The sequence below is a fragment of the Ceratosolen solmsi genome, unplaced genomic scaffold, assembly GCF_000503995.2.
Source record: "Ceratosolen solmsi marchali unplaced genomic scaffold, CerSol_1.0 scaffold1, whole genome shotgun sequence".
Taxonomy (NCBI): domain Eukaryota; kingdom Metazoa; phylum Arthropoda; class Insecta; order Hymenoptera; family Agaonidae; genus Ceratosolen; species Ceratosolen solmsi.
Genome location: NW_011948415.1, coordinates 9,374,265 through 9,390,170, shown reverse-complemented (window position 1 = coordinate 9,390,170; position 15,906 = coordinate 9,374,265). Strand labels below are relative to the sequence as shown.

Sequence of the window (15,906 nt, the reverse complement as noted above, 5' to 3'; positions counted from 1 at the left end):
CTCAATATGATATTTAAAACAACGTAGTATATCTCTAATTTCCATAATTAATTAAATAAAGAAGTGAAATGCCATGAAAATAAACTTTAGCTAAAAAAAAAAAAAATAAACCATATTTCGTAATGTTCTAACGATATAGTCTTTAAACTTATAAAACTTAATGATTTTCGTTAAGCTTTTCACTTTACTAGTCGTCTTTAATTGCTTTAAATAGTGATCTTCTTGCAGAAATGATATGTTCTCTTTTATTGTCTGTTTTGAAGTTCTTCAACATAGAGCGCTAGAGTAAATGTTGCTGATTCATCGAAAGAATCTGCTCAACTGACGATCAATTTATTGAATTGCACTTAAATAATATAGGGGATACAATTTTTGCGTATATTCATATAATATACGGCAATCTCACTAAATGCATCCATGATTCCGTATATCGTTGAACATTATATTTCCATATTACATGTTATGATTATTCTTCTAATTTATCATCTGGTTTATAATAATGCATTAGCGGTCAATTAGCTTGGCAAATAATATCCGTTTTCTCTTGAAATATACGAATTGATAAATTAATTGGCAATACGTATGTTTCAAGACAAAATACATCGCATGTAATAGCATTAAAAACATTGTGCATATTCTCGTGTATGAAAATATTAATGAGTAGTTGAATAAATATACAATTTCTTCATCGAATAAATTATTATTATTATTATTATTATTATTATTATTATTATTATTATTATTATTATTATTATTATTATTATTATTATTGGATTAAAAATAAAAAAATGCTTAACTTAAAATTCTCATAATAAAGTTGGAATTCCCCCGTCCCTCCACCCGTCAATGCTTTTATTTTTATTTATTATTATTATTTTTTTTTTATATACGTAGCAAATACATGTCAATATGAAAATGCCTTTGTCATAGTTTGGAGCGAAGTTTGTTTACGTAACAAGTTTTATTTTAAACTGGAAGCAAATATGAAACAGTTCGTTAATCAAAAGTTATACGATATTAAAGAAATGTTTGTTGATGAACGAGAGAATGACTGTTTACATATATGCCAGACTTATAATGAAAACAACTCATTTTCCTCGTTCACTTACTTAAAAATAATTACTTAATAATTACTAATTCTTCGACTTGTTCGTACCTTCCAGAATCCGATAATGAGAGCAAGGATGGATCGAGTTCGCAAGAAAAGAAGTCCGGTCGACTTTCTCAGCCAATCAATACCATCTTTTATACGGTGAGTTTATCTACCAATGCGCATACGTAAAGGTATCCGATGTATACTCGTATTAAGCAAGTCTTCTCCTCGTCTCATGGTCATCGATAGCGAACAAAGAGTTTCCTTACCACTTGTGCAGTTCTTCGACTATAACGAGGACATAAATACGAAGACACGTGCAACGGAACGCAACGCAACGCGCGAACGCCTATTCCTTTATAAATAACGCGAATGTTGTTTGAAAATCTTCAGATTTATATTCGGCATTTGCGAGTCAAGCAATCCAAATAAATATCTTCATTCATCGGATCGACAAAAAAATGTTATACGCTCATGTGAGACGCGCTTGACGCGCGTGGAAACGAGCTCTATCTTGCCTCAAATACAATTAATATTATCCTTACAGGCGCGCCAATTGATTTGTAATAAGGGATTTGTTTTCCTAGACCATCAATCTGACTCTTACGCTAATGGATATTAAAATCTACCAGCGAACCCAGACGATGAGTGATCGCCCACTACTACCAAATAGCATAATCCAACAACGCGCCCGTAACATTACAAAATTTTAACAAACACGTTGACTGATTTAAACATTTTTTCGGTCGTAATTGCAAAATCTTGAGAGCGAATAGATATGTTATCGGCAGTTCAGTACACGACTGACTTTCAAATACACGACAATTAATAACGCGACAAGACTCGGGTCGACGGATATTCACGTCTGCGTAACAAGGAATCCATTCCCCGTCGCGCTCCTCGCCCCATCGTCGCCAACTTCCTCCGATACTCGAACGAAAATTGATATGACGATTTTCTTATTAAGACAAAGCAATCGCCATATAAAGACGCACAATGGCAAACTCGAAGCCGCGAACGACGCGACTGGCTCAAGCTTTCATCGATTTCATTCGAGAACGAAGCCCGTCAAGCTCAGCCTCCCCGAGCTTTATTCCGGCCCTTATCGCACATAATTACATCTCGATCGTCGATGTGGCATTAATCAGGCATTTGCGCCTCGGTGATTAAGTGTCAAGGCAACATGGCTACGATCAAGGTGCTGCACGTGCGGATGCACTCCTCGGCTCGGATACGCAAATATTCGATTTTTCCAGGTTTATCGCTCGCTATATCTTCCTATAGCTGCACTTATCTCATTACTGCTTCGCTGTGTTCGATAAAACGAGCAGAATCGTACGATGTAAAGCTCGGATTGATTGAAAGGAGTATCTCCTTTGTCGCCGTCGTCCCTCTTACGCCGTTTCTCGACCACAAGCACCTGCCGCCATCGCCAGAATCTTCTATTTAGCTCACAGAGTGTTTGCGAATAAGGGAGTAACGGTGGCTGAGAGGACGGCGATGGCTTCTCCGCGATCAAGGAATAATGATTATCAGGGCGATTAAGTGCTTTTGTTGCTGGATAGTTTCTCTTGTCCGACGTCTTGTATCATGCAATGGAAGGAACTCGGAGGGCAACGTAATTTTGTTTAATGAACTTATACTCATAAAACTTTTACCCCTTTGAATACTAAGAAAGTTCAACTTTTTTCATTTCATAGAGGGCGAGTTTTTTGTTTCTTATATAATAGAGTAATTTTATAGTTAATTTTTTATTTTCAGATGAAAAAGTTTTATTCCAGTATTTATTTTACATTACTTCTCATCTTGAAAAAGATATAAAAGTAATTATAATTAACTAGTAAGATCACTTAGAAGAGTAACAGAAGTTTTTTTAAAGTTTATCTAATAGCCATTAATGATTAAGCGACATAATTATTCCATCAATTATTCAACATAATGTACCCTTTGCAACAATTACACACGATTAAACGCATTGGAATGAGTACTTATAATATTGGTCAATAATAAGATATTGTTACGACAAAAATTAAGTATCGTTAATCTATAGTTGACAATAGTAAGGAAGAAATTCTTAATTACCAGCTACGAAATAATTTTAAAGAACTTTCAAATTTTCTAAGTACAAACACAAGAAGTCGTAAACAATATGTACTATCTCCTAATTGTTTTTATAATAAAATTTCAAAGGAATGAATAAAGAAATTCATTAAATTCATTAATAACAATCATTAATGGGGCATTCAATTGTATTTGTTAAAACTAATGAAATATATAAATATTAAAATTTGTAAAAGTACTACTTTGTAATATATTATTGATTTGCAAAACAATTTAACAAATAATGAACTTCAGTTACATATATTCCAGTATAACGGAAATTCCTACAAATAACTTTAACAAATATTTTGTCTTTTTAGCAAAAAAAAAAAAAAAAGTTAAAAATATTTTCTAAATATAGTAATTAGTATTCTCGTTTTAACAATTGTTTACACGACAGCGTGAAATGACAACTAGTCTATTATTATAATTAAATTTCCTTTCATGTTTTTGAAATTAATTATTATTAAGTCATTAAACTAAAAATATTTACTTATTCGCTCACTGTCTATTACAAACACGAATTTCCCGATTTCCGATATTTTGCGCAAGAAATTTATTACTATTCATGGAGACTAAAAATATATTTACTTTGGATAATAAAAGATAATTTATATATAGCAGTTGCCCATTAAAACATAAATTTAGCTAAAAATTTACGCGCTCGCTTTTATCCTTGTGACATAGTTAAAAGTTGTCTATTATACATTAGTATTTGATCGTATTGGAAAATATCGTACATATTTGAAAGCAAGTTTTCTATATGAAACGGCCCAATGTCCTATGAAGCTCAACTTCACAATAAAGCTCATATCCGTCTCATTTATCTGAAAATCTTATTTACCACTATTTAACGAAGCGCACAATCGACAGTTTCCTATTGAACTTTAGTACCATCGAAAGCAATCGTGCGTTCGCGTGAGTGAGTGAGATATATATATATATATATATATATATATATATATATAGTGAGAGAGAGAGAGAGAGATAGTGAGAGAGAGAGAGAGAGAGAGTGTGTGTGTGTGTGTGTGTGTGTGAACGAGTGAGATTAATCGGCGTCAGAAGCAACAAAGCAACCGTAGACACGACGAGCTATGCGTCAAAGACTTGCGCATCGACCAATGAGATTTTTTAAAGCGAAATTCGAGCTCGAGCTTAGGAAGCGTCGCACTCATTTCGTTAATAATAGTGTACGCCGGTCTGCGTCTTTCTCTCGAGGAGATCTAAATCCCGCGCGCACCTCGCAATACCCGACAATAATAAATAATCGGACAGGGTGGTAAGGTGCGGGTAGGAGAGTGGGGACGAGGATTCGCGGTGCGTCCGCGGTGGATTTCGGCTTTTATGATCGAGATCTGGCGAAGAGGGCGACAAGTACGGCAACGATTCGCGTTGAGACGATTCGCGCTAATCCGAAACGGCCAGGTGCCAAGTGCGCAAATTCGAGCGACTCGCGAAACTACTTCGTCTGCCGGCGCTCGCGATTTTCTTTTTCGCTTCGAATGAAGTGCAGGCGCTCGCAGACCTACGACGCGTCAATTTTATCCCAGACTTTTTATTCCTCGGGGCATTCCTACAAAAAGCCTTAACGCTGCTTAGCACAGTTTCCAATAAGCAAATGACGCTTGAGTATTAAACGATGTATTCCCCAATATGCGGAAATAAGTTTGTTGAAAGGCGGAAGAATACGGGGCTTTTTAGAATTCCTTAATGGCTTTATTCGTGCAAGCCTTTGGACTTAAATGAAATATTATGTCTTTATGACTTTATAAAGCGAGGATTGAATTGCAAAATATTTGAGGCTGAGGTGCAATTAATGTTCTATTTCATCAATTCGTACAAAATGTTTCCGGACTTGCTTGTGATTAAAATTCATTATAAAGCAAAGACATTTGTGAATCCTTGTAAAAGACTCTTTTCGTCGCTATAGCAGCATGTTTTCGTCTTATAAACTTATCAATAATTCATTATTTATTTATAAGTTTGAGAAAAGAAACTTCAAAGTGGCAGAATAAATTTCTAAGTATAATATATTTTGGTCTACGCCTCCTGAATCTCATTGGCTGATATTTTCTCTTTCTAATTCTTTGCATTTCCGCGACTTTTCATGCTTGCTATTTTGAAAAAGTACTTGGTAATGGTTAGCTTTTGACTCGAAAAAGTCAAAAAAAAAAAATCAAAAAAAAAAAAAAAAAAAAAAAAAAAAATAATAATTAAATAAATAATAAAGTTAAAGGTTAGATTTTGACTCGAAAAAAGAAAAAAAAAAAAAACAAAAAAAAAAAAAAAAAAAAAAAATAATAATTAAATAAATAATAAAGTTTCAATAACCAACATAATTTTTTTCAATAATTTTCATTGGCTAAGAATCTATCTTTTATTCATTAATCAAGATATTAAATTTATCAAATTTCGTTTCACATTCCTATGTTGAATCGTTAATATATATCATTACATTAATTATAGACAATAATATAAATAATAGTTACATATTGTTATTTCTCTAAAATCTGCTATTACAAATTACGATAAATTATTTTTAATTAAACACATACACGCATACGCTACCATTTTGAACTTAGTTACTTTATAATAATAAAAGACCAAATTAATGAATAAAGTTACTGTAATTATCACATCGAATAATTTAAATTTATAAATATTTATATTCTTTAAATTTACCCTTGTACGCTAGTATTATGTTTACAGTTAATTTACATTATTTATATAAGAATTTAATGGATAAACATTTAATGAATTATTCTTTATATTATGTATAGTATCAAGAATACAATAAATATTCATTTTGTCTTAATATCGTCTGTTTGTATTTGTAAATATTTGTCACAATTGGCAAATTATCTATGTGCAGCACATTGCCTAAAAATTAATTTCCGAATGGATTTAATAATTGAACAAAATTAAATCATTTCAACTAGAATTAAATAAGATTTATCGCATGTAATAATGAAGTTCGCTATTTTAATGAACAACTTGTGTCAATTATAAATATCAATTATGCCATGAAATATATGTATGGCATATAAATATATTATGCAAAATCAACTAGAAAGACAACAACACAGTAACATCAATTGAGAAAAATATTAAAAAGAACAATCTTTTGTGGTAATAAAAATATATTTTAACGAGAGAATATTTTCAAAATTAAAATTTTTTAATTGACACTCAACGCTCTTGAATATGCAGTACACGAATCGAAGAGAGTAAGAACATTGCACTTTTAACATCACCACGTTTCGTGATAATTTTCATATTTCATCATTCAGTTATTATTCTAATGGCACGTAAAAAGGAACTTTTTATTTCCATTAAATCCATTTCCATTAAAAGCATTTCTTAACCATTTTAGAATCGTCTCTCGTGAAAATATCAACATTATATTATATCATATTGTCCGGATACCTCACTCTTTCAATATCAGACGTAGAAGAAATAAACATTTCGCGATGCTTATTATACCTCAAACCTCAATGTATTTTGCTTCATCTCTATTCGTACTGCAGTTAATTCCATATTTAAGTTGATACGATAATTCAGCCTATTCGCGGATGGGACTAATAGAGTATCTACTACATTATGATATACTCCTAATGGAATTATCACGTAAGGTACTTTACTCGTTATAGTACTCACAAGTGCCAGCGCAAATTCTCTCTATCCCTCTCATCCTACATTTATCTTTCTCCTTCCTTCCTCCACCCTTTCGCCACTCCCTCCACCTCCCTCTCGCCATTACACTCTCATAAACTTGTCCTTTTCATAAATATTCGTAATCCCCCCCGTGTAAATTCGTTATATTAGTAGTCGATAATGCCTTGGATATCGATTATGCAGCTAATTTGTGTATGTAACGGGTTAAAGGTACGCGACGCAACGAGATTGCCGTGAATGAAGCCTTTGATATCGAATGATGAGAATTTTAATTTTAATTTGATCATTAATCACTGTATTATGACTACAGCTGCTCATATGAGTAATTAGTTTTTGTTTACGATACGCAATGCAGGTGGTAGCGCGACAAAGGTAACGGTAACACGTGGACAATAAACAAAATTGTTTGTTTATGGTATTATCTTGCGTTCGAATTTCTGTTTTAATTCATTGCCTCATAGGAGTAAAGAATAATTTCAAGAATTCTGATTATCTTCGCTAATCAGATAAAATATACAATTTTTTAATTATTATAATTGATGGTCGTTGAAATGTATTCGTTACAATGGCATAATGATCGATAAAATTGTACTTTTGCTGTCAAAAAAATTTTTTCGATGCATAAATTTTCAACATATTTTTAATTAAACTTTTTCTCACTATATACACAAGTTATATTAATAGAATTGATTAAAAAAATATATTTACCATAATTGCAATAAAAAATTATGTTCTATTAGAACAAAAGAGAGAGAGAGGGAAAAACGGTAATATTTATTATATATGAATTTTTTTTAATTTCAATAAATATATAAATTGTCGTTATTATGTATAATATGAGTTCTGTCAATTTAATGACACCTAATAAATAATATTATAAATTATAAATTATAGACGTTAAACGAAAAAAACCCTACTCGCGGTATTGATTTTTCCATGTTATAATATACTTATATCAAATATCAAATTAGATAGTAGAAAAATATATTCATTAGTATATAAAAAGTGATGATATTTTTATAAAGAATGTTTATCCACATTATTATTAATTTTAAGATATCAATTTTTCACAAGTCAACAAGTTTCGTTATTTATTTATATTCAATTAAAGAAAACTTGAAAATGTTTAATATTATATATATATATATATATAAGTACTATTTGATAAAGACAGCGAGTAAAATTAATATATTTAGCTAATATAATAAAAATCAAAATTGCACTTTTAAATACTTGAAAATATTATGTAGCTAACGCAATGTTAATTTTTTTTTTTTTTTTTTTTTTTTTTTTTTTTTCATACGAATGAAATTGATTTTATTTACTTTATTTTCTTCAACTACGACTCCAATACTGAACAATATAAATAAACTGAATTTATTAAGAAATTCATATTCGCCATAATATAGATTCGATTATATTCTTTTGAAAATATAATTACTATACAATGGTTCATAAAGTTGTTGTAGAACAATAGAGACATGTTGGAATTTCGTTACATAGTGCATAGTTTTGCCTTGATTAATAGACATTCTTGAATCATTTTATTGAAGTGTCCATTTCTATGAAACGTAGATAAGGAAATCAAGATATGCGCAAACATATTCTAAACCATTGCTAATGTCAACATATTGGAGTTTTCACATTCAATGAATAAAGTACCCGAAAATGCATATTGGACATAAATAAGAATAACATTTCAGTTAGATTCAATGATAAATTTTGTAACAAATGTTGTTAAATAAATGACAAACTGTTATTAAAGTATGTTGTGATTATATTTTAATTTCGTGGAAAAGAAAAAAAATGATATTGCACATTTACTTATGAATACTACATTTGATAGATTATGTTATAATTTTTTAATTTTTCTGCCAGTTAGCCAATAGATAAATGAATATGTTATTTTCATTTTTTATTTGCCAATTTTAATTTATTTTTTTTATTTTTTTTTTTTTTTTAATTTATATTTATATTACATTTATATTAAAACGCTGCTCCGTATAAAAATGAATAAATATTAATTAATTCTCAATAAAGTAATAATGCACATAATTTGAAAAAATATGTATTTAATTAAATGGAAAATACATAAAATTCTTCACGCAAAAAAATTTCGCTTCAATGATTGTCTTAATTAATTGTGATTCATATCGATTTGGCTAAAATTTACAGTGCCGTTGATTTACACTAAGTGAATGTTTATAAATAAATTAAATACTTTTGAAAACAAAAATTCTTTATCGTAGTTGGTAGCTTCAAATGGATATTCCTTTCAAAATGAAAATCAAAGTGACAGGTAAGGACGATAAAACAAATGGGAGACGAGGAGAGTGAATTTATTCGATTTTTAATTTTACTTTGGAATAATTGAAATTAATGAATAGATTTTCGAATTTTTGTCTCGTTATTTCATAAATTTCATCCATAAAATACGCGAGCAAGGGAGCATTCACGCACACACGATTCTAACAAGGGCACACATGTACAACATAGGTAAAATATAAATGGTCTTGTATCTCTTTTTTTTCCCTTGTTGCTAGGCCCTTAGACGCCTCGTTTGCCACGCGCAGCCTCTTCCAAAGTAACCGACTTTTTCACACAAAGTTGTATTATACACATAGGCGGATTTAACCCAAGAGGGGTCCAAGAAATTTCATGATAACGTCTGTTGGTGCTATATATCCGGGCGAATCTCATAAATCGCGCGTAATCCAGGATTTGGCCACGTATAACTTGCTCTTGTTTATCACGCCTGTGTAGGTGCTTCTGCATTTATTTGTGTGTTAGCGTATCAGGGAATGCCTCGGAAATTGAGTTGCCGGGGTATTGGGTCGTGTTTTTATTTTCGACGTATAATTTACAGATAGATTTTCTTATAGTTTGTCCTACAGCAAAAGTGATAAATTCACGTTAAGATTACAGGGATTTTTGAGTAAAGGAGGCGCGAAGAACTACCCCTGGCTAATAGTAAATTATTAGACTAAAATTTATCGTAAAACTGCCTTTATTAATTCAATATTCCTATATTGTTTATTAATAAAATTGATGGTTATATTATTTTTTATCAGAATATTAATAAGACTTTCGATTCATTTCAATTAAAATATAATATCTAATAAGTAAATGGAACTCGATGTTTGAGAAGTTTGGCATTTATTTCTCTTTTAAATAAATAACCTAATAAATCAGATTTGTAAAACTTCTTCTTCTTTTTTTTTGCTTTCTTTTTTAAATTTACGATGTTTTCCATTTCCGCGAAATATAAAAAGTATTTCTCACTCTTTGTTGACATTTATTAAGAAATATAAAAATTCACTGAAGTATTTCATTATTTTCTTTAAGTAAGTATGTGTGTTCCTTGTGCATTAGATAAAACCGTAAAGAAAACTTTTTTTAACACGAAAAACGAAAAGATAAACCACACATTGAATCGAGTTACAGAACTTTGATTCGGAAAAAGAATTTTTAAATGAAGCTACCAACAGTCTGACCTACTTCCACCTTAACTTAATTGAAGTTAATCCTCGAAGAATATTGAAGCATTTAAATTTTTAATATGCAATATCTAATTAAAAAGTTAATATAAATTTTCCTATTTTCATGAAAATCTAAACATTCTTAATAAACATTTATCTTTTCTTTTACTTCGTAATAGTGAAAGATAATAAAACTTTTGATATTCAATTTTTGTAATTTAAACGTCCTTCATGCTCTCCTTATTTTCACAAAAAGACGATACATATTGCGTTCATATAATATTTTTAACATGATTTTTGTTTCCATATCTATGAATAATTAATTTAAACTATCATAAATTTAAACAATAAATCGAAACTACATCGTAATAACGTAAATTTTGCATGAAAAAATTATAAAACAAAAAATGTTAAGTGATTATAGAAACTTTATCATCAGCCATTGAATGATGATATTAATTTTTAAGATTTCGTGAAATTAAATATATATTAATTCTTCAATATGATAAATAAAACATTAAAATATAAAATTAAATTAATTCGATTATTTAACTATCAAAACTTATGAAAAAATCTTATGCCAAAATATAATCCACATACTTATCCATCACGTATTTTTTATTAAAGGATGAATACAAAAGAAAAAACTATCAACTTACAGTAGTAGAGTTATGATTAAACTACGTTAATAAGTCACGATACAAACATTTTTAATGTCATCGAAAGTTAAGATCGGAAGGATCCGTTGCCCAATTTTGCGATATACCAACAGAAAATTAAGATCACGAAATAACGCGAATAAACGTGCCATTGTATAATCACGATGTGGCTACTGATTCAACTAAACAATATAAATCTTTTTATTGATAGTTTATCATATCGTACTAACATAAACATTGCACATGTGCCTTTTCAATTTATTCTTGACAATACAATTCTTTTTAATGCCCAATATATTATATGAAATAATAGACAATTTAGGCCATAGAATCGTGAACGTGTTGTTAAGTATATTTAATTAATATAATACTTTTATGAGTTTAGATAAAAGTTTTGGATTAATAATTTCCATATGTAAATGTTACTCAATGTCAATGAAGCAAATATCATCACATAATTTTAATTGCCGATATTGTTAAATGGTGTATTTTCACATTGTCAATTGGACAAATCATTCGCACAATTGATTACATAAATTATTAAGTTGGCAGTACAAAATTTAAACTATAATGCTGTAAGAAAAAACTATTGTAGTTGATGTAATGGAATAGTTATGGTTTAAAAAAAAAAGAAACCGAAGAAAGAACTTGTTGCGGTAACTAAAGGATATTTCATAATGCAATCCAAAAGTGGGTCGACTAACTTTCTTAGTTATCCGAGAGCAATGCATACGAATAATGAACTGTTTCATAAAAATATCGTATGAACCGAAAAAATAATATTGTAATTAAGAATTATTATAGTTATTATTGATGACAGGTTTAACATTTTATGAAACCCAAAGGTAAAATTATTAATAATTACCGATTAATTCAACGAATGCTTCTCTTTTCAAAACAAAGCGCGGTAAATCCGTATTCGGGCAAATATAATGTTTATTACTACTAATATTGAATTCCATAATTTTTCCCATCATTTTATGCTATTCGATTATATTTTTAATGCTACCGAGCAATATCATCGTATTTATTATTAAAATAGAAATTTGTTTAATTTATAAATCATTATATCAAAAGCTTAATTTTAAGATTTACAAGAATTTTATATTTATAGAAATCATATTTTTTTTACAATATTTAATTATTTTAAAAGCAATTGAACGAGGATCGATAATAACATTTTATTTCCAGTTCACTCATACGTAGTTTAATTCATTAAAAAAAGGTATGAATAATTCGGTTTAACAAATTTCTTTATTATAATATAGAGAAATCGTAATAATGTTACGTTAATGATACAGAAAATATAAATATATATTATAGATAAATTAATGTATTAATAATATATTTTATAGAATAATTTTTCGTTTATTAATTTGGAAATAAAGTTTTTTGGTTCTATTATTATCTGAGAAAAATTAAAATTGTACACACTAGATTTACATCCACCCACTCATACACCCAAGCGCATTTAAAGTAATATTATGACTCACTGCTGATGTAATCGGTAATATCTATCTATATATATATATATATATATATATATATATTTATCTATTTATTTATTTATTAAATGGTTAAACACATAATGTCAAATTTTATGCTTTTTTATTAAATGTATAATTACGTTTCATTTAAAAGCCAACTTTTATTATTTCAACGAAGCTAGCTCAGTATAAATTTAAAGTTCTACTGTAAATTATTATTTGAGCCTCGACTAAACTGTACAGGGAAAAATTAGCCTAATTCCTATCGACATAGATATTGCATTATAAAGTAAGTAAATTATTGAGATGCATGAGTAAATAAAAATCAATAGAAGGTGTTGCTGGTAGAAAATGGCATGGAGAGTGGAAATCATGTGGAAGCATTTCGAAACTCGAGTAATTGTTGTTTATTGCTTGTTACTAATGGCAACCAATTCGTTTGTTTGCATAGCATATGTAGGTTTAGCAGTTTTTGGTGCAACTCGAGAGTCATTCGACACTTTCTGCGAGAAAAAAAACAGTGATCGTATTGACTGATCCTTGGATAGTGAGCGCAGTCAAGGACCCCAGCGATTTACATATCGTTGGATTACCATCGAAAGTGTACTTCGATAGCGATCTTGTACAGACGTATATGAGCCCACGACGCTTACCAATCGAATCCAATCCCACATTTACCGTTCTTAATCCTATGGTTTGCTCTATTTTGCACTTAAGAAAATTGTTCGCCTATTCCTCGAGTGAGAGCACTCTGTTATTCGATAAGTATATTTCTAAAAAAAAGAAAGAAGAAAAAAGAAGAAAAAAATTCAATGAAAATACAGCGTTGTAGCAAAGTGATAGTCGAATGTCTTTGAAACACTTGCTAGAAATACATTTTATTGAATTTCGAGTACCAATATTACTACGACGAAATAAGAAAAATTAATTTTTATAAGGCCGCCCGTGAGGTCTATAAAGGAATATATATAACTAATTTAACGTGCACGAAATTCTTAATGTAAGTTCGTGGTTAACGGAAAAATAGGAATTTTTACTCAGGCCTAAAGGTTGTAAAGTAAACCAACCCTTCTCATTGTTTGTTTGTCATTCATTGTTTGTCCTCCTTGCGGAAAAATTCAGTTTACGAAAACTACCGCAAAACCCGTCACCTATCGGAAAAATACTTCATCCTCGTCCGAGCGAAATGTGATCGCGTTTAGTTTCTCCCTACTACTGCCTACGCTATGGAAGTGACCAAAGTACTTTTCCCGTACCAGAGAATCGAGGACGCGATGAAAAAAAAAAACAAAACCTTCTGCATACGATTCTATCGAGGAAATAGAAAAGGGAAAAAATAAAATAAATGGACTGGGAAAGCAATGCGTTCTTTAGCTGCAACGTAGCTTAGCTCGGGGGCCATTTAGAAAGGTCTTTCCTCGTCGCGCTATTATCTCTTTTGCTTCCGTACTTATATCCTCTTTTTCTCACCTTGCCGACCCAAGTCCACTGGCGTTTTCATTATGCTTCCACTTTCTTAACGCGATTCCTTCGAGGCGAAATACATTTCATCGCACTAACATTGGCGCCAACCAACTTTCCACTAAGGTGCCTCGTGAACACGAGCTTTCGCGTTCCTTTTGATGCGCGTCGCGTCATTATCAGGGAGAAAGAAAGTATCTAAGACAGGAAGTCGAGATTACGCTCTCGTTTCTTGTCATTCGACTAAAGCTCTGTCCGTCCGGCGATTGCGCACTTCTTTTGTTAGTCTGTCGTGTAATAGAATCGCTGTGGCGTGCTGCGCACTTATTTCACGTCACGTACGCCTCCGATACGTTTCCTATTGCTTTTTTCCCCTCACATCTTCTTGGATTCATTCGATAGTTAATTGGATTATTTTTGCCCGAGTTTTTGGGTGTGCTCCTTTACCGCTAACACATAATTCATCAACTCGTAACCGACAGCTGTAATTATTAAGATAATTTCATTCTTCGTAGCAATTGTCGTAGCCAGTGTCGATTAATTAAGTTTAAACATTTTGGTTGAAAATTGAAAAAATTTTTTTTTTTTTTTTTTTTTTTTTTTTTTTTTAGTTTTTTGGAATTCTTTCTTGCGATTATTAACAGGTTGGATATTGTACATTTTTCTTTTTTTTCTTTTTTTTTTATTGTTACAAATAAATATTGTTGTTTACGGATAAATATGAGATGTCGTATGTAATTGAAAGGAAAAAAAATTATCAACTGTATTTCAATTCCAATTTCCATAAGGTATATAAGTAATTTTTTTTTATAAAGAAATAAACATATATATTTAAAGAGCATAAACTTTTAATTTTCATTGCGACCAATAACAATGATGAATTTTTATTAACCATTCACGAATGTATTTCCTTCAATAGCATTTGTTTGTAACTTGCAGAATAAAAATATAATGGCCTTGTCAATTAATAAGAAAAGATGGTTAACAATTTTTCTCTTAGTTAAAATGTTGATTGTTTCAGATTGTTGTCTTTATAATTCATTTTCAGTTGATTGTGTTCTTCTTTAATTCTCCTAGCTAAACTGTTTTAAAGATTTCCTGCAAATGACATGATTATCTTGGTTAAGTTTTTTTTTTTAGTTACTCGTGTTAGAAAGTGAAGTATTTTTGTTCAAAAATAATCTTTGCTTTCTTCCAATATTTCGTACTTTAAGTCTAATATTATAAAGGAACATATTTCTTTACCACACAAGTTTATTATTTGTAAAATGATTGATAAACTAGGGGAATAAGTTGAACGTACTATAGGCAATTAATACATACAACTATAATTTAACTTATAAAATATATTTTCATAAAATAACCGATCGATCATTGCTCATACATATTGTGCAATTCATTAAGTACTGATAAGTAATTATTTGTTCTAACATGTATATATATATTAACAAATATGACATACCTTTATAGGTGCAAACCCGTTGGTTTGATCAAATCTCGTGGAAGGTAAATGCATCGTTCGAACCTCTTATGTACTTGTACATATTTGGAGATCTTATTGAACTTCTCGTAATTAGTGTTAATTAGTATAAATGAAAATTCATAATCAAATAAAAAGTGAATTGTGTAAATTAGTTATTTGAATTAAAGTGAAAGTTGCATTAAAAGACTGTGATTGTATATATAATTCGTTGGCGTTTGAAGTGAGATTACAATTAATAAAAAGATTACAAAAAGGTAAAAATAAAATTCTATATTGTCTTGTATAAAAATTATTAAACAAATATTAAACTAAATTGCTTAATATTAATTAGCGTTCTAATTTGACAAGATAAAAAATTAAATTATAAAGAAAATATTTAAATGGATATATTTGGAAAGCTCATTTTTATATTTTATAATACGATTAATATTATACTTATTCGGCAGGACATTATTGTATGCATTACAAA

At 29.8% G+C, this 15,906-nt stretch overlaps 1 protein-coding gene across 1 annotated transcript in view; it reads left to right on the top strand.

Annotated features, from left to right (window-relative positions):
- mtd (TLD domain-containing protein mustard) overlaps positions 1-15,906 on the top strand; it is a 113,364-nt gene that overhangs the window by 51,874 nt on the left and 45,584 nt on the right. Inside the window, exon 6 of the mRNA XM_011507868.1 lies at positions 1,164-1,252. Within this exon, the coding sequence (XP_011506170.1) occupies positions 1,164-1,252 (89 nt within the window). The remainder of the gene's footprint in view (positions 1-1,163; positions 1,253-15,906) is intronic.